Raw genomic sequence first — 17,577 nt, 5'->3', positions numbered from 1 at the left:
GTTTCAAGGCCCCCCCGGGCCGGTTTTTGCAAACACCGGCTCGCGACCGGCTGACAGCCCGCCACAGACACACTTCCGGTCCGCTCGAGCGGCAATACAGTGATCTCCTATATTTTAATTCTCTTTAAACATTTTTCCTCCGGCCATCCCCGGCCAGATTATCGATTTAAATCGCGACGTGTTCCCGGCTTCGAAGTCAAATTTCGTTGTCATTTTCCACGCGACGATATTTTAACAAGACGTATAATTTATAGCGGAGGGGCTGGAAGACAAACTTGGTTGACTTGGGGGGCGGGCTGGGGCGGGAGGTCTGACGAATAGGAGTTGAAGGAATGGCAGATGGGCGGGTCGCTTGAAGCAAGCGGACCTATCAGCGTGGACTAAGGTTTGGTTGAGCGGAGGGATTCCGGTGAACACGTGGCCCCCATGATCGACACTTGTATCCACCAATAGGCGATCGGAGCACCGCGTCAATCAAACGCGTCATGCAATCAGTGCAGCGCGTAGGCGGGACATAACTTCTGTCAATCACCGATGTGTTCATTCCTGATGCAACTTTGGTGCAAGAAAGGCCAAAACAAACACAATAAACTATGAAACTGTGTGACTATTTACATCAACTAATTATCTTCCTTAAATGCAACCGGGGGATTTTTTCTTTCTGATGAAATGCTGTTGAAATTCATTACAACAACAACAACTTGCATTTATATAGCGCCTTTAATGTAGTAAAAACATCCCAAGGTGCTTCGCAGGAGCGTAAATCAGACAAAAATTTGACACCGAGCCACAAAAGGAGATATTAGGACAGGTGTCTTGGTCAAAGAGAGAGGTTTTAAGGAGCGTCTTAAAGGAGGAGGGAGAGAGGCGGAGAGGTTTAGGGAGGGAATTCCAGAGCTTAGGGCCCAGGCAGCTGAAGCCACTGCCGCCAATGGTGGGGTGATGGAAATCGGGGCCGCACAAGAGGCAAGAATTAGAAGAGCGTAAAGTTCTTGGGGGGTTATAGGGCTGGAGGAGGTTACAGAGGCAGGGAGGGGGCGAGGCCATGGAGGGACGTGAAGAGAAGCATGAGAATTTTAAATTTGAGGCGTTGCTGGCTTGGAAGACCATTTAGGTCATTAGTAAATTAACAACACAAAAACATTAAAGAGCCTTTGCTGCTGCTTGCATTGTCCTTTAAATTTCTTGCTGCAGTAGCAGCCACACCCCCCCTTCCCCGCTCCATGATGTCACACCCCCACCCACACAAAGAGCTGGCCCTCCCTTAGAGGTGACCAGAAATGGGGAGAAAGAGCCGGGAGTCTGGTGGCAGAGAGATGGAGCGGGAAGAGATGCTGGGCTGGGTTGGAGGATGGTGAACAGGGACTAGGGGCTTGGGGGAGAGAGGGAGACTGGAGTATGGGGGTTGGGGATGGCACTGGGGGGAGGGAGCAGACTGCGGACTGGGAGTTGGGGAGAATTGGGCCCAGCAGTGGGGGGAGAGAAAGACTGGGGAATGGGTGGGCGTGGGGCCCAGCATTTCCTCTAGAGCGAGGGGCAGCAGCAGCAGCAACAATGTGGAGGATGCAAGCAGCCAGTAAAAGGGTGAGTGAAACCTGGGGACTTTACTGTGGGTAAATAGTGAAAGATTGTTTTCACTGCTGGGTGAATAGGGAACAAGTGGACCGAGACTCACTAGAAGAACCAAGGGGGAAGGATGGTCTTTCTACTGAGGGCTATTAGACCATGGACTACTTCACCACAATGGCACCTGAGGCAGAGACTAGAATATAATTTAAAAGGGAATTGGATAAGTATTTGAAAAGGAGGAATATAAAGGCTCTGGGGAGAATGGGGGTTGCAGGATAGAGCACAGGCGCCGGGGTGAATGACCTCCTGTGCTGTAATTTCTATCATTCTATGAAAACTCTCCCTTTTTGAGTCCAAGCCCAGGGAGTGGTTTAGAAATGTTGGTGCTGAGTTGAGTTTAGGACAATGTGGCCTGTGAGAAGTGCCCCAAACATCGAGCCCGCCACCCTACGTGTGACCACTCGGTTTGGTTCAGAGCGGTCTGTACTGGCCGGTTTTGATGAGTGGAGTCCAAATACAGATCAGTTCTGACTGAGGCTCCCGGTTCAGAGTCATCACTTCACACAGAATCTGAATCCAAACCAGAGTTCAAGGAGATAGGGAGAGAGATTGGGCCTGTTAAAAGTGACATCGACTGGGGAGCCTGACTGCACATTCTGCAGTGTAGGGGGGTTCTGGCTGTAGGGTGAATATCAGCAGGTTATAGGATTACTGCTAGTTGTAGGTAGGAACTTGGAGCGTTACACCCATTACTACCAGTTGCACCTACACGATCAGTGAGTTATTGTATCACTGTTGGTTATGAGGAGAACCTGAGCGTTACCAGTATTACTATAAGTTATCGGTCCAATCTCAGTGAGCTACTATTACTGGCGGAATCAAAGTTCCTCCCCACTCTGGTTCCCTCCCCTCCGAGTCCATCCCCCACCCTCGGTCCCTCCCCTCCCCCCCTTGGAACTTCTCGCACAACAGTTGCTGGCGCAAAACCACGAGCGAAGATATTAAACTACAGGGGACCCGACCTTTATAAGGTAAATGCAATAACATTTGCAGATGTCACATGATCAATCCTCCAGGAATACCTCCAACCAGAGTTGGCAACCCAAACTACCCTTTGTGTGAAAAAGTGCTTCCTGATTTCACTCCTAAATGGCATAACTCTATTTTTAACATTATGCCCCCTTGTCCTGGATTCTCCCATCAGAGGAAATAGTTTCTCTGTATCTACCCTATGTTTTGCCAAACATTGCAATACAATGTTGTATAACCGGAATGGTAGCATAGAGGTTATGTTACTGGACTAGTAATCCAGAGGCTGGACTAATAATCCGGAGTTATGAGTTCAAATCTCGTGACGGCAGCTGGGGAATTTCAATTCAGTAAATAAAATCTGGAATAAAAAGTTAGTATCAGTAATGGCGACCATGAAACGACTGGATTGTCGTAAAAACCCATCTGGAAACCTGCCGTCCTTACCCAGTCTGGCCCATATGTGACTCCAAACCCACAGCAATGTGGTTGATTCTTAACTGCCTTCTGAAATGGCCTAGGAAGCCACTGAGTACAATCCCGCTACAAAAAGACATAATAAGAATAAAACCGGACGGACCACCTGGCATCGGCCCTCAAGGCACCAGAGGTGCAAACCAAGCCCAGTCGACCCTGCAAAGTCCTCCTAACATCTAGGAACTTGTGCCAAAATTAGGAGAGCTGTTCCACAGACTAGTCAAGCAACAGCCTGACAGAGCCATACTCACAGAATCATACCTTTCAGCCAATATCCCAGACTCCTCCATCAACATCCCTGGGAATGTCCTGTCCCAGCGGAAGGACAGACCCACCAGAGGTGGACTGCACAGTGGTATACAGTCAAGAGGGAATGGCTCTCGGAGTCCTCAACATTGACTCTGGACCCCATGAAGTCTCATGGCGTCGGGTCAAACATGGACAAGGAAACCTCCCTCAGCTGATGAATACAACTTGGTGGAAGCACTGAGCGTAGCAAGGGCACAGAATGCACTCTGGGTGGGGGACTTCAATGTCCATCATCAAGATTGGCTCGGCAGCACCACTACTGACCGAGCTGGCCAAGTCCTGAAGGACATAGCTGCCAGACTGGGCCTGCAGCACGTGGTGAGAGAACCAACACGAGGGAAAAACCTTGTTGACCTCACAAACCTACCTATTGCAGATGCATTTGTCCATGACCGTATTGGTAGGAGTGATCACCACACAATCCTAGTGGAGACGAAGTCCGGTCCTCATACTGAGGACACCATCCATCGTGTTGTGTGGCACTGCCACTGTGCTAAATGGGATAGATTCAGAACAGATCTAGTAGCTCAAAACTGGGCATCCATGAGGCGCTGTGGGCCATCAGCAGCAGAATTGTATTCCAGCACAATCTGTAACCGCATGGTTACATATCCCTTACTCTGCGATTACCAACAAGCCAGAGGATCAACCCTGGTTCAATGAGGAGTGTAGAAGAGCAGCACCAGGCGTACTAAAAATGAGATGCCAACCTGGTGAAGCTACAACACAGGACTACATGCATGCTAAACAGCGGAAGCAACATGCTATAGACAGAGCTAAGCGATTCCACAACCAATGGATCAGATCAAAGCTCTGCAGTGCCGCCGCATCCAGTCGTGAATGGTGGTGGACAATGAAACAACTAACAGGAAGAGGAGGCTCTGTGAACATCCCCATCCTCAATGATGGCGGAGTGCAGCACGTGAGTGCAAAAGACAACGCTGAAGTATTTGCAACCAACCTCAGCCAGAAGTGTCGAGTGTATGATCCATCTTGGCCTCCTCCTGATATCCCCACCATCACAGAAGCCAGTCTTCAGCCAATTTGATTCACTCCACGTGATGTCAAGAAACGGCTGAGTGCACTGGGTACAGCAAAGGCTATGGGCCCCGACAACATCCCGGCTGTAGTGCTGAAGACTTGTGCTCCAGAACTAGCTGCACCTCCAGCCAAGCTGTTCCAGTACAGCTACAACACTGGCATCAACCCGACAATGTGGAAAATTGCCCAGGTATGTCGTGTCCACAAAAAGCAGGACAAATCCAATCCGGCCAATTACCGCCCCATCAGTCTACTCTCAATCATCAGCAAAGTGATGGAAGGTGTTATCGACAGTGCTATCAAGCGGCATTTACTCACCAATAACCTGCTCACCGATGCTGAGTTTGGGTTCCGCCAGGACCACTCGGCTCCAGACCTCATTACAGCCTTGGTTCAAACATGGACAAAAGAGCTGAATTCCAGAGGTGAGGTGAGAGTAACTGTCCTTGACATCAAAGCAGCATTTGACCGAGTGTGGCACCAAGGAGCCCTAGTAAAATTGAAGTCAATGGGAATCGGGGGAAAACTCTCCAGTGGCTGGAGTCATACCTAGCACAAAGGAAGATGGTAGTGGTTGTTGGAGGCCAATCATCTCAGCCCCAGGACATTGCTGCAGGAGTTCCTCAAGGCAGTGTCCTAAGCCCAACCATCTTCAGCTGCTTCATCAATGACCTTCCCTCCATCATAAGGTCAGAAATGAGGATGTTCGCTGATGACTGCACAGTGTTCAGTTCCATTCGCAACCCCTCAAATAATGAAACAGTCCGAGCCCGCATGCAGCAAGACCTGGACAACATCCAGGCTTGGGCTCATAAGTGGCAAGTAACATTCGCACCAGATAAGTGCCAGGCAATGGCCATCTCCAACAAGAGAGAGTCTAACCACCTCCCCTTGACATTCAGCAGCATTACCATTGCCGAATCCCCCACCATCCTGGGGGTCACCATTGACCACAAACTTAACTGGACCAGCCATATAAATACTGTGGCTACGAGAGCAGGTCAGAGGCTGGGTATTCTGCGGCGAGTGACTCACCTCCTGACTCCCCAAAGCCTTTCCACCATCTACAAGGCACAAGTCAGGAGTGTGATGGAATACTCTCCACTTGCTTGGATGAGTGCAGCTCCAACAATACTCAAAAAGCTTGACACCATCCAAGATAAAGCAGCCCGCTTGATTGGCACTCAATCCACCACCCTAAACATTCACTCCCTTCACCACCGGCGCACTGTGGCTGCAGTGTGTACCATCCACAGGATGCACTGCAGCAACTCGCCAAGGCTTCTTCGACAGCACCTCCCAAACCCGCGACCTCTACCACCTAGAAGGACAAGAGCAGCAGGTACATGTGAACAACACCAACTGCACGTTCCCCTCCAAGTCACACACCATCCCGACTTGGAAATATATCACCGTTCCTTCATCGTCGCTGGGTCAAAATCCTGGAATTCCCTTCCTAACAGCACTGTGGGAGAACCGTCACCACACGGACTGCAGCGGTTCAAGAAGGCGGCTCACCACCACCTTCTCAAGGGCAATTAGGGATGGGCAATAAATGCCGGCCTCGCCAGCGACACCCACATCCCATGAACGAATAAAAAAAAAACTCGCCAAGGCTTCTTCGACAGCACCTCCCAAACCCGCGACCTCTACCACCTAGAAGGACAAGGGCAGCAGGCGCATGGGAACAACACCACCTGCACGTTCCCCTCCAAGTCACACACCATCCTGAATTGGAAATATATCGTCGTTCCTTCATCATCGCTGGGTCAAAATCCTGGAACTCCCTTCCTAACAGCACTGTGGGAGAACCTTCACCACACGGACTGCAGCGGTTCAAGAAGGCGGCTCACCACCACCTTCTCAAGGGCAATTCGGGATTGGCAATAAATGCTGCCCTGCCAGCATTGCCCACATCCCCAGAATGAATAAAAAAAACACTGAAGAATGGTGCCACGCCTCAAATTGCCAATCTATTGAATGAAAATGATGCAATCATGACAAAACTCGAAAACACGGAAATACAGAACAAGTAAACACTATTCAATGCTTCAAAGCCATACTTAAGAGACTTGTGTTATTGAATAAATTTAGTGAAAGGCCAGGTCCTGCAGCGTAAGACACTATGAAGGCTGAAAAGAGTAGGAATGAAGACAGAATAAATCAAGATGTAGTGGTTAGATGATGTTAAGCTTGGGTTTTAAAAGCAGTTCAACTGTGAGTGGAAGGGAAGGCTAAAGAAGATGAGGTAGCACAGGTAAGAGATCCTGGGAAACAATGAGTTGGAACAGGAGGCAGTGCGATGAGTCCCAATTTAAACAGAGTGAGGGGAATGTGTAGGACAACGGAATTTGCAGCTCAGGAGGAGCAAGTGGGAAATTCAGAGGAGCACTGACCATAGTAGCTACGATATTGTTAGGAGAGACAATATTTTCCTCTTGTTCGTTGATGTTACTGTAAAAAGTGGTGGTGAACAAAAGGCAGGGAAAATGCTCACACCAACATTTTTCTAACACTGGCAAAGAGCATATACCCGAATAAAGAACGAACTTGCATTTATATAGTGCCTTTCACAACCTCAGGATGTCCCAAAGCGCTTTGCAGTCAATGAAGTACTTTTTGAAGTGTAGTCACTGCTGTAATAATGTGTCTTAATGCGCGCAGCATTCGCAATAAGGTAGATGAATTAACAGCGCGGATAGATATTAACGGTTATGATATAGTTGTGATTACGGTGACATGGCTGCAGGGTGACCAAGGATGGGAACTGAACATCCAGGGGTATTCAATATTTAGGAAGGACAGGCAAAAAGGGAAAGGAGGTGGAGTAGCATTGTTAGTAAAGGAGGGAATCAATGCAATAGTGAGGAAGGATATTGGCTCGGAAAATCACAATGTGGAATCTGTATGGGTGGAGCTAAGAAACACCAAGGGGCAGAAAACGTTGGTGGGGGTTGTCTATAGGTCCCCAAACAGTAGTGGAGATGTAGGGGAGGGCATTAAACAGGAAATTAGAGACGCATGCAAGAAGGGTACAACTATAATCATGGATGACTTTAATCTACATATAGATTGGTCAAACCAAATTAGCAATAATACTGTGGGGGAGGAATTCCTGGAGTGTGCACGTGATGGTTTTCTAGACCAATACGTTGAGGAACCAACTAGAGAACAGGCGATCCTAGACTGGGTATTGTGCAATAAGAAAGGATTAATTACCAATCTTGTTGTGCGGGGTCCCTAAGGGAAGAGCGACCATAACATGATAGAATTCCTCATTAAGATGGAGAGTGAAGTAGTTGAATCCAAAACTAGGGTCCTGAATCTAAATAAAGGAAATTACGAAAGCATGAGGTGTGAGTTGGCTCGGATAGATTGGGGAACTTTACTAAAAGGGATGACGGTGGATAGGCAATGGCGAATATTTAAAGAATGTGTGCAGGAATTACAACAATTATTAATTCCTGTCTGGTGCAAAAATAAAACAGGAAAGGTGGCTCAACCGTGGCTTACAAAAGAAATTAGGGATAGTATTAGATCCAAAGAGGAGACATATAAAATTGCCAGAAAAAGCGGCAAGTCTGAGGATTGGGAGCAGTTCTGAATTCAGCAAAGGAGGACAAAGAGATTGAAAAATAGAGTATGAGAGTAAACTAGCAGGGAACATAAAAACTGACTGTAAAAGCTTCCATAAATATGTCAAGAGAAAAAGATTAGTGAAGACAAATATCGGTCCCTTACAGTCAGAAATGGGAGAAATTATAATGGGGAGCAAAGAAATGGCAGAACAATTAAACACATACTTTGGTTCTGTTTTCACAAAGGAGGACACAAATAACCTCCCAGAAATGTTAGGGAACCAAGGGTCTAGTGAGAGGGAGGAACTAAAGGAAACCAGTATTAGTAAAAAAAATGGTGCTAGGGAAATTAATGGGGCTAAAGGCTGACAAATCCCCAGGGCCTGATAATCTACATCTCAGAGTACTAAAGGAAGTGGCCCTGGAAATAGTGGATGCATTGGTGATCATCTTCCAAAATTCTATAGACTCTGGAACAATTCCTATAGATTGGAGGGTGGCAAATGTAACCCCACTATTTAAAAAAGGAGGGAGAGAAAAAACAGGGAATTACAGACCAGTTAGCCTAACATCAGTAGTGGGGCAAAGTCTGTTATAAAAGATGTGATAACAGAACACTTGGAGGGCATTGATGGGATTGGACAAAGTCAGCATGGGTTTGGAGGGGGTGGTGTCAGCTTCGTCTCTGACTTCTGAGCGGTCCGAATCGCTCCCATTCCCTGGGTTCTAGATCTTGGACTTATTTGGGGGTTGTGACAAAGTGCAGCAGACAACTGGTTTTGGTGCAAGAAACTTTGACCTTTATTCAAGAGAAAAAATACAACACAACGATCTTAACACTCTAATAAAATGGGGAACACTTCAGTACACACGAGGGAAAATACAATAGAAAGATCCTCACCCCTCCCAATCCCACTGTACTAGCTAAGTTGGACTCTAAAGGGCCAGAGATAATGCTCACCAAACGAATCCTTGACAGTAATTCACCCTGAGGTAAGTCAGGAATAGATTGTAGAGTGGAAACTTTGCGGATCTTCGGTTTTCTCCCAAGTTGGTTTTCTTTGGTCGCGGTGGCCCAATATTACCCGGTTGGTTGGTGGCAATATTCGGTTGGTTGTTTCGTAAAGCCCTTGCTGCCGCGAGGTGTCTGATGGTCACTGGGGCTGTTGCTCTGGTTTCTTCTTGTGTGTCGGCCTGCTTCTAGAGCTGCTGACCTTCCCTGTCGAACCCCTTGCCTTGTTGTTCGCTGGAAGCTGCTCTTCCTTCCAGAGACAGGTAGAACAAGCCCAGCAGCACACAAGAGCCAGCAAGCCAGAGGGAGAGAGAGAGAGAGAGGTTTTGAGTTTCCACTTGTGTATCCCTCTTTTACAATGGTCTTCGTCACTTTTCAAAAAAAACACTTCATGTCTGTTTTAACAGTTCTTACAAAGTCCTTAAGAATCTTTGATGGCTTTTTGATGGTCCCTCATCATGTTGCAATTGCTTCTCCCGATGGGTCATTGTTAATTCCGATTTTTAGAGCTTGTCACACAAGGCTTCCTTTTGTATCCAACGTCCTAGGTGTTGATGGGTTTTGCTTTAAAACAAAGGCATGGCCCCACCATGTCTGGAGCAGTTGCCTCTTTCAATGGCCTACAGCCTTTCGAATTAGTGCTGAGTGTTGACCACCTGCTGTAGGTTTTGCATTAAAACAGAGACATGTCTGAAGCAGTAATTCTCCCACATTCCATGTGTGTGTTGTGGATTCGTCTGGTGACCTCTCACCTATCCTTCCATCTTAGGATTTCAGTCAATGGCCCAAGTTTTTCTATACTCAGGGAAAAGGTGAATTCCCAGAATTCTTACAGTCGCCCCTACGAGGAAACGAGTCCCTTAAAGCACGTGGATTCCTCGAAAAGTACTTTTCCCTGGTTGATGCTTCCTGGTGCGGCGCATGTGTGAGTCGGCCCAATATTTCATCACCCTGAAATGGTTAGAAAAGAGTCCAAAGTCCTTTTCTTTAGGGTTTTTCTCCGAGTTTTGGGGGATCTGTGAATTTTGAGAATCTTACAGGTTTATGAAAGGGAAATCATGCTTAACAAATCTACTGGAGTTTTTTGAGGATGTAACTAGTAGGATAGGGGAGAACTGGTGGATGTGGTGTATTTGGGTTTTCAGAAGGCTTTTGATAAGGTCCCACACAAGAGGTTAGTGTGCAAAATTAAAGCACATGGGATTGGGGGGAATATACTGGCATGGATTGAGAATTGGTTGACAGACAGGAAACAGAGAGTAGGAATAAACAGGTCTTTTTCCAGTGGCAGGCAGTGACTAGTGGGGTACCGCAGGGATCAGTGCTTGGGCCCCAGCTATTCACAATATATATCAATGTATTGGATGAGGGAACTAAATGTAACATTTCCAAGTTTGCAGATGATACAAAGCTGGGGTGGAATGTGAGCTGTATGGAGGATGCAAAGAGGCTCCAATGTGATTTAGACAAGTTGGGTGAGTGGGCAAGAACATGGCAGATGCGGCGCTCCCTCGGTACCGACCCTCCGACAGTGCGGCGCTCCCTCGGTACCGACCCTCCGACAGTGCGGCGCTCCCTCGGTACCGACCCTCCGACAGTGCGGCGCTCCCTCAGTACCGACCCTCCGACAGTGCGGCGCTCCCTCGGTACCGACCCTCCGACAGTGCGGCGCTCCCTCGGTACTGACGCTCCGACAGTGCGGCGTTCCCTCAGTACTGACCCTCCGACGGTGCGGCGTTCCCTCAGTACCGACCCTCCGACAGTGCGGCGCTCCCTCGGTACCGACCCTCCGACAGTGCGGCGCTCCCTCGGTACTGACGCTCCGACAGTGCGGCGTTCCCTCAGTACTGACCCTCCGACGGTGCGGCGTTCCCTCAGTACCGACCCTCCGACAGTGCGGCGCTCCCTCAGTACTGACCCTCCGACAGTGCGGCGCTCCCTCAGTACTGACCCTCCGACAGTGCGGCGCTCCCTCAGTACTGACCCTCCGACAGTGCGGCGCTCCCTCAGTACTGACCCTCCGACAGTGCAACGCTCCCTCAGTACTGACCCTCCGACAGTGCGGCGCTCCCTCAGTACTGACCCTCCGACAGTGCAGCGCTCCCTCAGTACTGACCCTCCGACAGTGTGGCGCTCCCTCAGTACTGACCCTCCGACAGTGCAACGCTCCCTCAGTACTGACCCTCCGACAGTGCGGCGCTCCCTCAGTACTGACCCTCCGACAGTGCGGCGCTCCCTCAGTACTGACCCTCCGACAGTGTGGCGCTCCCTCAGTACTGACCCTCCGACAGTGCAGCGCTCCCTCAGTACTGACCCTCCGACAGTGTGGCGCTCCCTCAGTACTGACCCTCCGACAGTGCAGCGCTCCCTCAGTACTGACCCTCCGACAGTGTGGCGCTCCCTCAGTACTGACCCTCCGACAGTGTGGCGCTCCCTCAGTACTGACCCTCCGACAGTGCGGCGCTCCCTCAGTACTGACCCTCAGTACTGCACTGGAGTGTGAGCCTGGATTATGAGGAGAGATATTTGTGTCATTTGCACTGAGTTAGCCCAGTGTCACTCCATTGGCCCAAGGAAAAAATGGAGGCAATTGGCCTGAAGGGGGACTGGGAGAGAGACAGGAGAAAGGAGGTGGACTTTAGGCTTTGCGTGATGACGTTCTACGCACGATTGGTGCCTTGACGTTCGTTCCCCCTGACGTCACGGCTCCTGTGGGTTTCGCTGACGTAGTGCGCAGGTGGCGGTGCGCGAGCGGTGCCCGGGCTGTCCGTCGGTCGGTCTGTGTCGGGCCCCGGTGCTTTGGGTTTGTTCCCTGAGGTGGGAAGGTTTCCGCGGGCGGGCGGGCTCGGTCTTTTCTTCATCCGCGAATGTCCGGTGTGGGGGTCCGTCGGGCGAGGGGCCAGGCACGGCTGGAGGCGGCGGTGTGAGGGGTGGAGGAGGCTGAAGTTTGTTTACTGCCATTGACTGGGGCTCGGGGGGGGAGGGAGGAGGAGGAGGAGCAGGCCAGGGCACAGGGCACAGGGCAGTGGGACTGGGCACAGGGCAGTGGGTCCAGGGACAGGGGGACTGGCCTGGCAGCCAGGGCACAGAAAGATCCCAGGACAGTGGGACTGGTCCCAGAAGCCAGGGCACAGGGAGAGTGGCCAGTGCACAGGGGCTGGCCTGGGAACCAGGACATAGACTCATGGGACGGTCTGAAGGTGCAAGAAGAATGCAACACAAGAAACAAAGCCCTCTGCAACTAAGAATATTCTCACAACAAGCTGGGGCATACTGACATTATAAATATTGCACTAGAATGGCTGAACTTCAGGAAAAGAATTACTGATTTTGGTCTTAAAAGTGTTTTACTTATAGGAGGAAAGTGTTCTTAAAGGATTCTCGCATTTCACTGACTGACCTTTCTCCATTGGAGTGTACAATATATATATTTTTTTTAATTCCTGGAAGTGGCAGCGACAAAGTTCTGAAACCCAAAGCTATTGTTTATATTTGATTGAATTTTACTGAGTCCTGAAGACACTCGATGCTACAGCTCCGAAGTCTTAAGTCTTAATATGACTATACAGCGCCTGGAATGTGAACTAAGAAGGAGGTGCACTTTTTCTTGACATTTGACCACATTTCGGGCAGCCCGTTTTGTCGAACTGAAAATGAGCTGCGTCCCCTGGAAAGGAGATAAGTTAAAACTGGACTCTGATGCTCAGCCGCCTGCTCTGATTTACCATGAGAAGCAGAGGAGAGAGCTGTGCGCACTCCACGCACTCAACAATGTCTTCCAGGATGGCAGAGCATTCACCAGAGACACCCTGCAGGAAATTTTTCAGAGGTACCTGAAGCAGGAGGAAAGGAAGTCACTGTATCCTGTTGTAGCATGGATTAAATTGTGGATAGAGTTTTTAAGATGCTTGGGTAGCACAGTTTTGCTAATGCTAGTGTCAGCCGTGGCTCAGTGGGTAGTACTCTCGCCTCGGATTCAGAAGGTTGTGTGTTCAAATCCCGCTCCCAGAGACTTTGAGCACAAAATCCATGCTGACACTCCCAGTGCAGTACTGAGGGAGTGCTGCACTATCGGAAGTGCCGTCTTTCGGATGAGACGTTAAACCGAGGCTCCGTCTGCCCTCTTAAGTGGACATAAAACATCCCATGCGAAGAAGAGCAGGGGAGTTCTCCCCGGTGTCCTGGGCAAATATTTATCCCTCACCCAACATCACTAAACAACAGATTATCTGGTCATTTATCTCATTACTGTTTGTGGGACCTTGCTGTGCGCAAATTGGCTGCTGTGTTTACCTAGATTGGAACAGTGACTGCAATAATTCATTAGCTGTTAAGCACTTTGGGACGACCTGAGGTCGTGAAAGACATTGTATGAAACATTTTGTTTTTAATGACGATCCAGGACTCTTAAGTGAATCAGAAATTATAGCACAGAAGGAGGCCATTTGGCCCTTCGTGTCTTGTGCCAGTGCTAGCTCTTCAATTGGAGCTACCTATTTAAACCTCTCTTCCTTGCCTCGGATGCTGTCAAAGAAGGAGAAATCAGATGGGATGACCAAAGAATTGGTCAGAGTGGAGGTTTTAAGGAGGAGAGGGAGGGGTGAGATGGAGGCGTTTAGGGAGGGAATTCCAGAGTGTGCGTGTTAGGCGGCTGAAGGCAAGGCTGCCAGTGGTGGGGCAAAGGGTGGTGGTGGGGGGCCGAAGAGGCCAGAGTCGGAGGATTGGGGGGGGGGGGGGGGTGCGGGTTGTAGGGCTGGAAGAAGTTATAGAGATGGGGACAGGCAAGGCCATGCAGGGATTTAAACACAAGGATAAGAATCTTAAATTTGAGGCATTCAGGGGCCAGGAACTAGCGTAGGTCAGCAAGGACAGGGGTGATGGTGAGCGGGATTTAATGCGGGAGAGGATATGAACTGCAGAGTTTTGGATGAGCTGAAGTTTATGAAGGGTGAAGGATAGGAGGCCGGCAAAGAGAGTAATGGAATAGTTAATTCTGGAGGTGACAAAGGTACAGATGAGGATTTCAGCAGCAGATGGGTTGAAGTGGGGCAAAGGTGGGCCTTCCTTCTCTCTCTTCGTTCTTTTCATTTGTTCCTTTTCCTTTCCTTCACTTTCCCCTTCCTTCCTTCCTTCCTTCCCCCCTCTCTCTCCTTCCTTCCTTCCCCCCTCTCTCTCCTTCCTTCCTTCTTTTCCCCGCTCTCTCTCCTTCCTTCCTTCTTTCCCCCCTCTCTCTCCTTCCTGCCTTCTTTCCCCCCTCTCTCTCCTTCCTGCCTTCTTTCCCCCCCTCTCTCTCCTTCCTTCCTTCTTTCCCCCCTCCTTCCTTCCTTCCTTCCCCCCTCTCTCTCCTTCCTTCTTTTCCCCCCTCTCCTTCCTTCTTTTCCCCCCTCTCTCTCCTTCCTTCCTTCTTTTCCCCCCTCTCTCTCCTTCCTTCCTTCTTTTCCCCCCTCTCTCCTTCCTTCCTTCTTTTCCCCCCTCTCTCCTTCCTTCCTTCTTTTCCCCCTCTCTCTCCTTCCTTCCTTCTTTCCCCCCTCTCTCTCCTTCCTTCCTTCTTTCCCCCCTCTCTCTCCTTCCTTCCTTCTTTCCCCCCTCTCTCTCCTTCCTTCCTTCTTTCCCCCCTCTCTCTCCTTCCTGCCTTCTTTCCCCCCTCTCTCTCCTTCCTGCCTTCTTTCCCCCCTCTCTCTCCTTCCTGCCTTCTTTCCCCCCCCCCCCTCTCCTTCCTGCCTTCTTTCCCCCCTCTCTCTCCTTCCTGCCTTCTTTCCCCCCCCCTCTCTCTCTCCTTCCTGCCTTCTTTCCCCCCCCTCTCTCTCTCCTTCCTGCCTTCTTTCCCCCCCCTCTCTCTCCTTCCTGCCTTCTTTCCCCCCCCTCTCTCTCCTTCCTGCCTTCTTCCCCCCCCCTCTCTCTCCTTCCTGCCTTCTTTCCCCCCTCTCTCTCCTTCCTGCCTTCTTTCCCCCCCCTCCCTCTCCTTTCCTCACTCCTTCAGTTGTTTCTTCCTCTCTTTTGTTTGTGTTCTTTCTATCTTTCCATTTGTTTACTCCTATCTCCCTGCTTCAGGAGGATAAAATCCATGATTGTATTCTTGGGTATTTTTCGTAGTTTAAGTGAGTGTAGTCTGAAAACTTTACACACCTGCTTAAGTTTTATTGATATCCTGGTACAGATCAACCACGATATAATTGAATGGTGAAACAGGCTGTAGGAGCTGAAAGACCTCCTTCTGTGTTCCTACATTGACAACACTGGCAACTCTACTGAAAAAAAATGTATTTTTAATGTTTCACTGAGCATCTGGTGCTGCATTAATATTGGAACAATTTTTAAATAATGCAGATATTCTTTTATCCGACACTTGTAGTCTGAATACCAGTAGTTTATTTCTGTACTGATTCTCTGATGCATCATGTGCTGTACACACCCAGTGACAGCTTTTTAAATTACTTTTCCTGAAACCAACATTTATACCAGTTAAAATGATTTAACCTTTACCACAGCATCCAGTTTATCATTAAGAAAGAAAGACCTTGCATTACTATAGTGTCTTTTATGTCCTCAGGACATCCCAAAGTGCTTCTCAGCCAATGAAGTGTAGTCACTATTGGAATAGCAAAGCTTTAAAAGCTTTACTCTGCATCTAACTGTGTGACATCTACCCTGGGAGTCATTGATGTTCTCACTGGGTACCTTGTTGAGCATAAAAACGTTGCACCCATCAGCCTGAGCCAGATTCAGATTTGGGTCCCAGAGGTGAAAGTCTCTCTTGTCGTTGTTGGGTTCCTATGTGAAATGATTTTCACTCTTAACCAAATTTATCGCGAGCACAGATCTACTGCACGAATGTGGCTGTAATTTGGTAATCTCATGCAGTAGGTGATGAATTGCTGATATGGTAAATCAAGGAAATTACAACACAGAAACACTTCATTCGGCCCAACCAGTCTGTGTTGGTGTTTATCTTGCACACGGGCAGAAGTCCTAATCTCTTATGCGTCACAAAGACCAGCAACTTCTACCTGTATAACATTGCTCGTCTCCGCCCCAGCCTCAGCCCATCTGCTGTTGAAACTCTCGTCCATGCCTTTGTTACTTCCAGACTTGACTATTCCAATGCTGTCCCGTCTCCTATTTAATCTTATATCTTTATCCATAAACTTCAGCTCATCCAAAACTAGGCTGCCCAAATCCTATCCTGTACCGGGTCCTGTTCACCCATCATCCCTGTACTCTCTGACATACATTGGCTCCCAGTCCCTGAACGTTTCATATTTAAAATTCTCATCCTCATGTTTAAATCCCTCCATGGTCTCGCCCCTCCCTATCTCTGTAACCTCCTACAACCCCTGCGCTGCTCCAATTCTGGCCTCTTGTGCATCCCCTACTCTCTTCACCCTTTCCATTGGTGGCCGTGCCTTCAGCTATCTAGGCCCTAAGCTCTGGAATTCCCTCCCCAAACCTCTCTACATCTCCACCTCGCTCTCCTCCTTTAAGACCCTCCTTAAAACCCACCTCTTTAACCAAGCTTTTAGTCACCCTCCCCTAATATCTCCATCTTTGGCTTGGTGTCAACTTTTGTCTTGATTCTGCTTCTGTGAAGTGCCTTGGGACATTTTTCTATATTAAAGGCACTAAATAAATGCAAGTTGTTGTGCCTAGCTTGTTACCATATCTCTCTCTTCCCTTTTCCTTCAATCACTTATCTCTAGGAAGTATTCTTAAATATTGACGTAGTCTCTGATTCAATCACTAACTGCAGTCGTACACTCCACAGCTTCACAACCCTCTGTTTAAAAAAAAAAGTTTCTTCTGCTCTCTGTCCTAAATCTTACATTTAATCTTCTATCTATATCCCAGCTTTCCCCCATTAAGAGTATAATTTTTTTTTAAAAACCAAGATGTACCACCTCACATTTACCAACATTGAATTTCATCTACCACGTTTTTGCCCATTTCACCATCGTACCAATATCCCATTGGATCTCAGAATGATTTACTATGCCTCCTATTTTAGTATTGTCTGCAGATTTGGACACCATTCCCACTAGCCCTATATCCAAATCAATGATGTACACAGTGAACAGAAATGATCCCAGAACACAACCCTGTGGGACTTCACTCTGAGAAACTGCCGCTAACTCCTACTCTCTGTTTCCTCCCTTCTAATCATATTTTAATCCTTCCCCTAATTCTATAATCCATAACCACCTCCAATAGTCTCCTGTGCCATGAACACCACATCCACTGCATTTCCCCTATCCACCATTTCTGTCACCTCAAAGAACTCAACATCAGGTTCCTCCTGCACGATCTTACTTTCTGAAATCCACCTTGGCTGCTTCTAATTACATTCTCCATTTGATATTCAGTTATCTTTAATTAAAGATTCCAGAATCTTCCCTACCACAGATATTAAACTAACTGGCCTTTAATTACATGGGTTAGCTCTGTCTCCCCTTTTGAAAATGGGTGTTATACTGGCCACTCTCCAGTCGTCCAGCACGCATCCTCTCTCAATATAATTTCTAGGGCCTCTTCTGAGTTTAGATCTTCTGCTTAGGGCATAGTAGAAGG

The 17,577-nt window shown here is 48.5% G+C and overlaps 1 protein-coding gene and 1 long non-coding RNA gene across 3 annotated transcripts in view; one reads left to right on the top strand and one right to left on the bottom strand.

Moving 5' to 3' along the window:
• Positions 1 to 8,780: 8,780 nt before the first annotated feature.
• LOC137305479 (uncharacterized) lies at positions 8,781 to 11,702 on the bottom strand. The gene is made up of 2 exons (XR_010958722.1): positions 11,429 to 11,702; positions 8,781 to 10,031 (listed from the first exon to the last, which is right to left on the bottom strand). It is a non-coding gene; the product is annotated as an uncharacterized lncRNA (long non-coding RNA).
• Positions 11,703 to 12,008: 306 nt separating this feature from the next.
• Positions 12,009 to 17,577, top strand: part of josd1 (Josephin domain containing 1) — a 39,019-nt gene continuing 33,450 nt past the window's right edge. For both annotated transcript variants that reach the window (XR_010958721.1, XM_067974315.1), the window contains exon 1: positions 12,009 to 12,844. Coding sequence is in view for 1 of the 2 variants with exons in the window: in XM_067974315.1 (XP_067830416.1) it covers positions 12,669 to 12,844 (176 nt within the window). In the remaining variant the exon portion in view is untranslated. The remainder of the gene's footprint in view (positions 12,845 to 17,577) is intronic.

Source organism: Heptranchias perlo, chromosome 40 (assembly GCF_035084215.1).
Source record: "Heptranchias perlo isolate sHepPer1 chromosome 40, sHepPer1.hap1, whole genome shotgun sequence".
Lineage (NCBI taxonomy): Eukaryota > Metazoa > Chordata > Chondrichthyes > Hexanchiformes > Hexanchidae > Heptranchias > Heptranchias perlo.
Note: the sequence above shows the minus strand (reverse complement) of the source record. Positions and strands in the feature narration are given on the sequence as shown.